At 47.8% G+C, this 11,088-nt stretch overlaps 4 protein-coding genes across 4 annotated transcripts; all 4 read right to left on the bottom strand.

Moving 5' to 3' along the window:
- Nucleotides 1–2,594: 2,594 nt before the first annotated feature.
- N7487_006973 (uncharacterized protein) lies at nt 2,595–4,974 on the bottom strand (the record flags this gene model as incomplete). Its single annotated transcript, XM_056874720.1, has 5 exons — nt 2,595–3,516; nt 3,574–3,664; nt 3,713–3,847; nt 3,899–4,158; nt 4,211–4,974. 5 exons carry the CDS (start codon nt 4,972–4,974, stop codon nt 2,595–2,597), a joined length of 2,172 nt encoding a protein of 723 aa, XP_056732440.1.
- Nucleotides 4,975–7,227: 2,253 nt separating this feature from the next.
- N7487_006972 (N-alpha-acetyltransferase 35, NatC auxiliary subunit) lies at nt 7,228–9,899 on the bottom strand (the record flags this gene model as incomplete). The annotated part of the gene is made up of 8 exons (XM_056874719.1): nt 7,228–8,154; nt 8,211–8,309; nt 8,359–8,616; nt 8,667–9,122; nt 9,191–9,412; nt 9,467–9,607; nt 9,680–9,747; nt 9,806–9,899. The coding sequence occupies 8 exons, from the start codon at nt 9,897–9,899 to the stop codon at nt 7,228–7,230; spliced, it is 2,265 nt and encodes a 754-aa protein (XP_056732439.1).
- A 49-nt stretch (nt 9,900–9,948) lies between these two features.
- N7487_006971 (uncharacterized protein) lies at nt 9,949–10,215 on the bottom strand (the record flags this gene model as incomplete). The annotated part of the gene is made up of 2 exons (XM_056874718.1): nt 9,949–10,056; nt 10,114–10,215. The coding sequence occupies 2 exons, from the start codon at nt 10,213–10,215 to the stop codon at nt 9,949–9,951; spliced, it is 210 nt and encodes a 69-aa protein (XP_056732438.1).
- Nucleotides 10,216–10,314: 99 nt separating this feature from the next.
- N7487_006970 (ATP synthase subunit epsilon family protein) lies at nt 10,315–10,840 on the bottom strand (the record flags this gene model as incomplete). The annotated part of the gene is made up of 3 exons (XM_056874717.1): nt 10,618–10,840; nt 10,454–10,568; nt 10,315–10,389 (listed from the first exon to the last, which is right to left on the bottom strand). Exons 1-3 carry the CDS (start codon nt 10,647–10,649, stop codon nt 10,315–10,317), a joined length of 222 nt encoding a protein of 73 aa, XP_056732437.1. The 5' UTR covers nt 10,650–10,840.
- Nucleotides 10,841–11,088: the final 248 nt, after the last annotated feature.

Here is an 11,088-nt window from a genome sequence, read left to right as displayed (position 1 = left end):
CTCACCCTCGGTCCAGTCCTGCACGGTTGTCGGGACGGGAATGGTAGTAATCTCTTTGATGAAGTGGGTGTTGATGACCTCATAGCTAGGGGATCTTTCCCGCCTTCTTTGAGAAGAAAGTTTGAGCCGAGGAACCAGTAGACTCGATCGTGGACGCCGTGGAAGAGGCGCACGCTACTTGCGTGGGCGCAGCCTCTTTGCTGATCTGGGGTCCATTTGCATGCGGGGCAGGAGACTTCCGATGATGACATTGGAGTTATTATTCCGTATTCTTCTTGCAAGCGAGATATTTCATAGATTAAATCGTCTCGGATTGATGATAGATCTCAAGAGTAAGGGAGAATCACAAGATAAACTGCTCGGGTCTTTCTACAATGTACTCTGTAGCGGGCCAGTACATGTAAACAAGGGTATAACTACATGTAGTTAGTTAGTTATGAGCACATACCTCGACGCAAATGGGTGCATTTGCGCAATGACCTATCGTCAAGATTAAAATAAGACATCCCTTTTTGGGGTAAATTGTCAGAGCCTCGGATTTGAATTCTAATCAAAACCTGTTGATCGCATCACTGCCTAGGTGTTGAGCACTTGTCTCTGCTTTGGCCATTTGTTTGATTTGTATGCAGATTTGTTGGAACAATGTGATAATGGTCATGTCATGCTTCAAAATATGACCGTATTCGTGGTGTGCAGGCTAATGCAGGTCAAGTAAGTCAAAATTGGGTCACAGCGTTGGATAAAAGTACTGTGTTAACCACAGTGATATAGGTCACTTTAATTAAAAACAAAGAAGGGTTTGGGTATGCGTTTTCTTGATTATCAAATAACAGAATTCTTTTCAAGCATTAGACCGATTCTGCATACTGGACCAGCCCCGGCTGGGTACTTCGTAAAGCGTTGGGCACTAACTTGCACTTGCTCCCAAGGGTTCCTTTCATGAGCGATTTTATTTCTTATTCAGCCCTTCAAATCTCCTAACATGGGTACATCCGTAATATAAACCAGGAGCATTATCAGTATGTTAGCTCATCTGGGTCTCAAATATCAATATTTGTTCTTATTCGCCCCGAAAAGCCGATGTGTTTATCACCGTTAATTTAGTTGAACTCGTATGCTGCACGTTTAGCTTGCATATATCAACATGCTTACAGAGTGCTGTACCCAATTATATATATAAGATTCGTATCACTAATTCGTTTCTGAGTGTGAAATATTGATTTTTGGGGCCCCCCTAAGCTATGACCTGCAGTTCTTTCAGGGGGGGGTTAGTAAAACAGGAGTTCTAAACAACTACAATATACAATGTATGAGGGTACTAGTTAACTAGTTATATATCTAGTTATATAACTAGATTGCTAGAAATCAAGTACCGAGTCAGTTACCCATATTATCAAGATCTTGGAACGCAATAATAATCATTCACACGGCCGAGATACCCGGGAATCCGAAATATATATATGTCGGCAATCCCGGATGCACCAAACCCCTGGGACTAGAAATGGAGATGCTATATTGAAATGACCCACCAAGAAATCTATAACTATGCACAGAACAGAGTACATATGTATGATGGATGTACGGAGTACGGAGTAACTACATACGATGTACACCGCACATTTGACACTGAATCGCTGATAATAAGAGATAGCCCCTGCTACCCCGTAAAAAAACAACATGCCATGAGCCGAGACACCAGATAATAAACCAGAAGGATCAAAAGGATCCAAATGTCATACGAGGCCGTCAGCCCTGGTAAGCCTAGATCCTCCACATCACCCCATAATCCCCCATTTACCTCGTGGTTTTGGACCAGGCTCTCATTCCGAAACGGTTCTAAGTGGATCAACCAGAAGTACCATCAGACAATATTCTATAGAGCGACAAATCGTAGTGTAGTAAAAACTAATCTACTCCGTACCTCCTCGTATAAACCCAAATAGGGATACATACAATATATGTTATATGTACATAAATAGGGCGTACTCCGTAAACAAAAACATAAAAACAGAAAGAAAAAAAAAAAAGGACTAAACAGCCGGGGATAACTCGGCCGGCCGAAGCTCAGAATCTCAGAATTGCAGCATCTCAGCCAGCCATTTAACTCCACTGATATCCCCTTCTACCCTTCTTTTCCTTCAGAGTCCAAGGAAGAATACTGAGTTATAAGAGGGATCAGATTTGGGCCCTGATTTGAGACACATAAAGTACATACCGTACTTGCTAAATCTGATCGGTCGGCCGAATCGCTTTGAAACGTGAAACTGCCGGCATTCGGACTAGGGGGCCTCTAAGAAGATCTGCCGAATTCTATCGAGTTTCGACTTTTTTACTTTTTTACTTTTGACTTTTGGCTTTCTACTTTCTACCCCTAACAAGAATCAGTGCAAATATCCAGGACCTCCCTTATATACTGGAGGGATTCATATATTGGCAATATCATCCTTCCCCACGGGGTTGAGGGAAAGGGGGGTATGTATATATAATATAGCGGAGAAGATGCTAACCTCATAACGCCTAGGGATGGTATATCCCCGATCTCCCATGTTCCTCAAATGCCAGCACTGGGAAACAAAACAAGAGTAGGTACAAGGTTACACTACGGAGTGGTCCCCACCCATGTTGGGGAACAACATCACGTCCGAAACACGACCAAGGATATTCCGCATGCTCACACCTTCCATCGGCTGCATACCTGCATTGGTGGTAGAGGCCGTGTTGGGGCTAGGTTCAAGAGAGGGAGGGGAAGGCAACACAAGGGGGGAATATGTTGTGCTCGATGGTCCTACCGAACTACCCGTGCGAGCGCTGAAGGCCTCGCGGATCTCACGGAGAGCACGGAGGGACGAAGACAGATGTTTGGCAGAGTCGGTGCGGTTGTTATGGTCCAGATCACCGTCGGCATAGACATGATCCGCCAGAACCATCTCCAGCCTATCGATCAGCTGCCAGGTCTGGGGACTGTCGTCATTTGCGACAAGCAAAAATGCCGACGCAATGCTTCGCTGCAGGCTGATCCACGACCGTGAGCAGTGGGAATTGATCTCGTGCAACTCGACAAACGCATCGATTGTGTTGATCAAGCTGCCAATACAGTCTTCGCGGATCATTGCGCGACGCGGTGGATCTAGATGGGAATGTGGGTCGAGCGAGACACGACACAACACAGAGAGAAGATACGAGGAGTGCAAGCGCAATTCGGTACGCTCAATATGCTCGGCTAGGGACCGACAGTTGTCGCGATACCGTAGATGAGGAGTCGCTTCAGCGAGCATCCGGTGGATCTGTTGTTTATACTCACGGATCTCGTGGATATGTGTCTGAGACGATCCGGGATACATGCGCGACCGGAGGACTTCCAATGCCAAGGATACAATGCGACAGAGAGTCTCAAAGTATGAGCGATGGCCCGGCATTGATTTAGGGTCGAATGGAATTTCGGGTTGGCTGACCATGGTGATGGATGGTCGGTCATAGGCAAGTGAGAAATGGCTGTTCTGGAAGGCCATTGTCCACCTGAAGAATGTGAGCTTGAGATCAAGCAAAAGAGAAAGGGGGAAAAAGTATACCTACCAGACACGCCTTCGCACTTCCTGTTCTACAATTGAGAACCCGGACGACTCAACATGGAGCCCAAGAACCAGACACATTCGCTCCGTCATACCTGAAATCGGTTAGCTCGACCATCTCACTGGACACACTCAATACGTACCAAGCAAAGTATATGAGGCACCTGCATTCATATTGTATGAAAGTACATTGCTAATGATAAGAAGAATCTGAATTACTTCTACAGTGGGTTGCGATACATAATTCAACATTCGAAGACATTGATACGCACAGGAAACTGGAGAAAAAGTCAGTACATCACTCCCGACCTTCCTAGAATGCGACGCACCGTATACCCATGAGGTCAACTCACGGTCGGTTTCCGGGATGTCCGACAGCTGGCAACCCGACGCAAGAACCGCAAAAAGCAGACTGAGAAAAGCCAACGGCATGCCGAACGGTTTCACTAATCCGTTGGCGTCGGCTTTATAGAGACCTCCTGCTCGTCGTCGATTATCGAGAAGTCGTTTGGTTTGTCGTTCTAATTGTGGGATGTCCGAAAGGACTGGGTATAAAACTGATCCTATATCCTGGTAAAACGCCAGGAATCTGACAATTGGAATTAGCATGCATCGCAGAACACCGGATATCTCCCACTCACTCCAAGCACCGTCCGTCTTCCGGAAGAACAGCACAAACACCCGCGATATTGAATGTGAAGGGATCAGAGGACCACAAATCCACAAAGGGATATGCAGCCGACTCATTTCCCAAAGCAAGTTCAGCAAGAAGATCATCCTGAGGCAGCGCCTGCGCTGTGTCCTCCGACCTCTTCGATTTATCCAGGATATCAACCAGGGCCGACCGTGACCCGAGATGGACCGCGCCCGTCTTCAAGACATTCGACCCGTAGACACCTTCCGACCGGGTGGAAGCTTTTCGTTCAATGGGTTCCGGCTCTGGCTCTGGTTCTGGTTCTGGTTCTGGTTCTGGCGGTTTGCGAGTTGAATGTGCCTGGAAGAGCGAGTGCAGACTGCCGAGGATCTGTTCCATTGCGACCATCTTGTTGTTGATTTCATCCCATTCCGCCTGGGAAATATCAATTATATCCGGTAAATCCGGATCGGCGCTGGTGCTCGAGGGATGATCGATTGCATATGAGCCATCGATTGTGGGAGCTGAGCTGGTATATGGGGGGATCGTGGGGGATACAAAGGTGGGTTGCTGTAATGGGGTGGAGGAGGCAGTGGCGACGGTAGTAGGAATGGGTTGTTTCGCAGAAGTTGGACGACCGTAGGAGCAGGTGAAGTTTCGTTTAGTGCAATTGCCGCAGGGGACGTTGCGATCGCAGCGGACTTTGCTCGCTCGGCAAGGTAGGCAGGTTTTGCATTCGCGCGGGCGGCGACGGATAGGGTAAGTTGGCATAATGTGGAATTTTTGACTCTCTCTCTCTCTCTTTTCTTCACAGCTGGATCCCTGTAATCGACAGCAGAGAAATGATAGGGGAAGCTGCCTGTGGCGAGCGGGTAATAAGAGGGAGCGGCATAGGAAGACGTAGATCGAGTTTCAAGGCTGAAAATGGACAGCTCTCACTGGTGCTGACCAGTCGGCATAACGCCAATAAGGAATGAGTGCAAAGGTCTAGCCCTGAGAGCGATAAATGCGTCCAACAGTGTCTATCGTCGGAGGTCCGTGAGCTGCCCCGGATTGTCCTGCGAATAAACAGAGAGAAACTTTGGGAAGAGGAGCCGAGGAGGAAGGTTGATAAGATGTGACGAGTCGGAAAAAGGCTTAAGCTTCTGTCCTAAACAGGATGCCAAGGTATTTGGTATTGATTAGAATAACCTTTGGAAGGTTAAAGTGGGAAAAAAACGAGTTGTAAATTGTGAAGTTGTCCAGTGGCAGATGATTTCATAACGGATGTTCCCGTTCGCCTATGTGATGGACGCCCTGATTCCTGATTCCTGATTCCTGATTTGGTGGGTTTAGGTGGACTTGGGTGGATTTGATCGACCCTTTGTTTTTTTTGTTTTTGTATTTTTTTTTATATACACTTGTGATTGACCTATTGAAGACTAATATATATGTACAGTGGCGTTGCATGAGTATTTGCACCCCAGTACCTCGGAAGGCTTAGGCCCCACTTATTTTCTGCCGTTTAAAACTTCTCATTTAGAAACACCTAACTAACTAGCTAGTAACTAGTATGCCAACCTTCGTATTTAATAACCTCTTCCACCCGGTGCGGCATAGTCTCTGCTAAATTTACAAAGTGGTGCACTGTCAGATTCTCCCATGCATACTGCGCTGCATCTACTAGCTCGGCCCAGGTCTCCTGATTATTAGGCATCTCTCGTAACCAAGGCCTTAGCCTTAAGATATCTGCCTTTAATAACGCCCAGAGGTTCTCAATCGGGTTTAAATCAGGTGAATAAGGAGGCCAATCCATAACATTTACACCTATCTCGCGTAGTAGTTCTTGAACTATATACGCAGTGTGTGTAGGTGCGTTATCATGTTGGAAGATAGCATCTTCATTTGCAAGTAAGGTAGGAAGGATACCACGGTAGAGACTATAAATAACCTCTTTTGTAATACCCTTCCGCTCTGCATTTGGATCTCCGTATAGAGGAATAAGGCCAGTTTTCCGTGGAGCACCTGAGAAACAGGCCCAAAACATCTGTTTTGACTGCTTCCCTTTCGAGAGTGTCATTTGAATACCGGAATTCCGATTTTGAAGCTGATCTTTAGGAGGAATAAAAGTCCACTCCTTCCGAGCACCTTGTCCACGTTCAACTGTAGTCTCATCCGACCAAAAGACCCTTTTCCAGTCCTCAGGTGTAAAGTGGCGATAGGTAAGGGCCCAATTAAGACGTTTTGCAGCGTGAATAGGCGTAAGATAGGGTCGATTCATCTTCCGCCATTTTCGAAGGCCCATTTCGTGGGTTAAACGCCAGATTGAGTGCGCTTTAACCTTATAATCGACCTCAGCAAGTAGATCCTCACGCGTAATATCAGGACGGGACTGAATAGCATCATACACACGATCTCGGTCCTCTTCAGTAAGCTTCCTTGGACCACCAAGGCGAGGCATTGAGATACCATGGGAGCGCTTTGTTTCCTGGCGTAAGGTGTAATGAATAGTTGAAAGAGGGATATGAGGGTACGCGTGCTTTTGAATACGTTTAGCACCCCATTTTGCTGAGCGTTTTAGCTCACATATACGCTCGCGAACGTGCGGTGGAAGCTCTGGGCCACGGGCCATAGTAGTAGAGTATAGAGAAAGAGTTAGAAAGGTAAAAAAAAATGGAAGAAGAGGGGGTAATAGCCTGTATAATACTAGTATACTGCGCGCTGCGCGTAGTCGCGTAGTATACTAGTAGGAATAGGTAGGCGGTATAGAATAGCGGTGAAGTGACGGAAGTACTGGGGTGCAAATACTCATGCAACATGACTGTAGACACGTAGACATGTATAACGATACTCCGTGTACATATTTATTACGTATATGCAAACATACAGCACGAATTGGCTCTATATAATCTACACAGAGAGCCCTGGGTCATATAAAGTCATGATCATTTCTATAACTAGCATAAAAGGTATCACTCATACATCAGTAGTTGCTGAAGGAATTCAGACACATATATACTTCTGTGTCATAAAATATCATATTTTTCACACCGTGGACTTCTTCTCAGACACCTGCGGTACCACCCACCAGTCATGCCAACGAGACTTGGATCCGACCTCAGGGACAATCACTTCCAAGTTGAGAGATTTGTCTTCAGTAGGGGATGCTGTGGAGAGAGCCTTCTTGGCTGCCTCGATAGCAAGGCTGGTTCCAATGCAGGCACGCATGGTGTTTTTCACGTCGCGCTTCCAATCCTCTTCAATGGCCGAAGGTGGCGGTTGGTTTGGTGCGGACGGGTCATCAATGAATGCCCCATTGGCAAGGGTTGCTTCCCATGCCTTGCGTGCTTCTGTAATGGCCTTCGCGGCACGCTCCAAAATGGTAGCATCGGAATCACCTTCGAGACCTGCCTCGCGCTGGTATTCCTCGTATGGGACCAACTCTGGCAGTGTGATAGGGATGAACGGCTTCATGCGGATTTCGTAGCGGAGTCGATCGGTAGAATATGCCTGGGGAGACGAGGCAGACGGGAGCACGTTGTGCCGGGCCAGTACCACGTACAACGCATGTAGAGCGATGGCGAAGGCATCCACCGCAATGATATGTGTGGTCAACCTCTCCAGAGCGTGGAATGATCGGTGGAATGCAGATGCCTTTTGAGAGGAGCTTCCAGAGCGGTCGCCAGTAGACATCAAGTCGCGTTTTCGTGCAGCCACGGTAAACGTGCGAATGCGATCAATGTGGCCGAGATGTGTAGAACAAATATGAGACAAATACCAGTACATGCCCGGTAATTCTTCTGGGGAGTAGATCGACAGCTCAAAACCCATCTGGAGAATTAGTCGGAACTGAACGAGCTTTTGGTGATAGGCCCAGCTACTAAGTGGGAAGGACCAAGTCGGTTCGCCGCCTTGGAATTGCAGAGGTGGTTCCGCACTTAAAGTGCGGAGCTCGAGATCAATTTCTTCCGCCTGCGTTGGATTAGCATAAACACTCAAATAGTAAATAGAGATAGGGCAAGACTGACCTCCATCTGCAGATTGTCCCAATCGATGAGGGTATGGCAGAGCGTTCGGCGCATCCGACACCTGTTCAAACAGGCACATCGCACAGTATCAACAAACGGCTGTGAAAGTTAGCAATTGAGACGCGTCATGATCTATATGTCCCCTAACCTGAGCGAATCGCTTTATGAAACCATCCATCTTCTGGGCAATCTGGAACCGAGGATCCGACGGCACCTCTACTTCATCAGTGTTAGACTCGAGTAAAATATTGGCAGGTAAGACGAGTTCCGCGAGTTCATCGTATAAAAACTGCTTGACTGGTACGGCACCGAGGATCGTCATGTTGCTGACAATCAATGCTTGGAGAAGGCAACGAATATAAATTGACGGTTGTGGTTTTCGAGAAAGCAAAGTCCATATAGCAGTCTATAATACAAGTTAGAACTAAAAGTAGACTCGAGTTCAAGAGTACATACCTTGAAATTGCTGGGGCCAGTGTAATCAAGCATCTGCTGCATGTCTATCGCATCTTGGCACAGTCGTTTCAGATGTGCTAGCGCATCGTCGGAGGTAATATTAACCATCGGACGGGGCGGCACTGTGCTAGCCAGCTTGCGCTGAATCTTCAAACTGAAGGCATCTGGCACAGGCTTTCCTAGTGCGACTGTCTCTGTCAGCGGTTGAAGTTGAGCTATACATGAGGTGAAGTTTTCCGCAGATCTGGTTTCAAGAACTTCAACGTCCTGTTGCAGTGCGGACAAAAACTCATGCCGAAACACTAGTCTGCAATGGATGGCATCTTTCAGCTTCTGGTCAATATCGGTCTGTTCCGCAACCCAAGAAACCGCCTGGTCTAGCAGACGGTGGAAGTGGGATATATCGAAGGCAGACAGAAGATTGCGGTTGTATAATTGGCTGACAAAATCCTCTTCCTAGTTGGCGGATGGTATTAGCGACAGTCAAAGTACTACCTAGGGAGTTCGGGGGCCATCCCACTAACCTCATAATAATATTCAGTCGCCACTCGGAGATGTACAAAATCACAAGCTTTGACCAGTGCCAGACAATATGCTCTCAAGACGAGGTTGACCAAAGAAGAATCACTTGGTACACGGTCAAAACGAGCGTCGTCCATGGTCCTCGGCACCGGCCACAATAATTTATCGAGATAGATTGACGTGAAGAGCGTCTGCGATAGAGGATGTCCCTTATGCCACGCCACCTGCAATTAAATCAGCAACCTGCATGTCTCCATATAGGCGATATTATCTCCCACCTCGTGGCACAGCAACTGGTCCATCAAGCCAACAACTTCCTCTGGTGTCAACGGCCGCCGTACGTCGTAGTCGTCTTCTAGCGCCTGCGCAAGATTTTCTCCGGGGGCTATGTAGCCGCTATCCATCTTCGAGTCCATAATCTGTGCGGGTTCGATCGTTGTCAGCTGCAATTCTCGTTGCACGTTTCACATCGGGTGAGGAAGCTGACGCACCTCCAATGCGCCCACAGCCTCGAACAGGGTGAACGTCTCATCTTTCACGAGCTGCCCGGTATTTAGTTCTGCAAGGAAAAAAAATAGTTAGACACTTGATCCAAGCTTCTGGGGCAATATGCTTACTGGAAGCGGCCTTTGTAAATTCAGCGGTAATGTCGCGGGGTGCGGACTGCGCAAACCGCGGACGGGGAACGCGAACTTCATTATTCGGCAGCATCACGAAGAATCGCAAGGTCTTCCCACTGTGCTGTTTTTATTACAGGTGGTCAAACAAGTATCGTGCCGTCGGATGTGTTTTGAGAAATCGACGAATCGAGGGGGAGGCGGGGATGTGAGCGGAGGAAAAAGCGAGTCGGGAAGTTGGCAACCGGGACCTAGAGGTGACGTGCAACATCTGACCAGCCACGCCCGGGCAGTATAAGAATTCTTACGGCAGTTTTAATTAACAGCTTAAGTGTGGTGTGAAAACAAAGACGAGTGCGATTTCTAAGCTCTGCCCAACCAGACAGGCCGGTATTGCTACACATGTACATTTCAATGCCTCCCCCGGACCAAAAACTCGCTCCAGTCCGTCACACTCGGGCCCTGCATATCTCCAAGCTCAATTCTCTCAGGTGATGGGTGAAGAAGGCTTATTTCTCAGCAGCCTTGGCGAGGGCCTCGTTGTTGGCCTGGGCAAGGGACTTGACCTCACCCTGCTTGCCGTTCTGTTGGGCGTAACATTGTCATCAGTCAAAATTCTGCAGCACAGAGCTCGGGAAGTTCACTAACCTCCCACTTGGCAAAACGGAGGTCCATCTGGCCGCGGCGCTCAGCGGCGAGGCGAGGGCCATCCTTCAAGGAACGGCGCACCGTGCGGGCGGCGATGGCCAGGTAGCGGTTGTAGCTGGGGTCGAGGTTAGCATTGACTTTAAAGACAATTCGTAAATTCGTACGTCAAACCGGCGGCTTTCCAGGCAGCAGTCATTTTGAAGAGAATGTGGGAGGTATGGTTCGATTGAAGGGGTGAAAACGGTTCGGGTGAGTTTGGAAGCGTTCGACTTCGGAGGATCGGGATGTCAGGATCACGTGTAGAGGAATCTATGTTGGGAAGGCGGTGATTACTACAGCGGTGTGGATTTGCTCGGTTTGAATGTTCGGTGCCTGGATGTCATGTGACATAGGAAGAAGGTTCGGCCGAGGATAAATGTTGATCCGGCATAGATTGATAAGCGCATAATGCGTATGCATTCACGTGACCGGCGTCTATTTTGACCACATCCCTTCCTTATGCGAGGAACAGTATACAACGCGACACACCATGCTCTCCATACCCACGACTTTTAATTCATGAAGTTTCAATTGATATGTGCTATTGGATCCTTCTTCATTGTATCCTTTAGGTTTTATTTGTCTCTTCAAGCTTG

Source organism: Penicillium crustosum (genome assembly GCF_028827405.1).
Source record: "Penicillium crustosum strain IBT 35664 chromosome Unknown utg000002l_segment0_segment0, whole genome shotgun sequence".
Taxonomy (NCBI): domain Eukaryota; kingdom Fungi; phylum Ascomycota; class Eurotiomycetes; order Eurotiales; family Aspergillaceae; genus Penicillium; species Penicillium crustosum.
The sequence above is the reverse complement of the archived record's forward strand: the minus strand, read 5'-3'. Positions and strand labels throughout refer to the sequence as shown.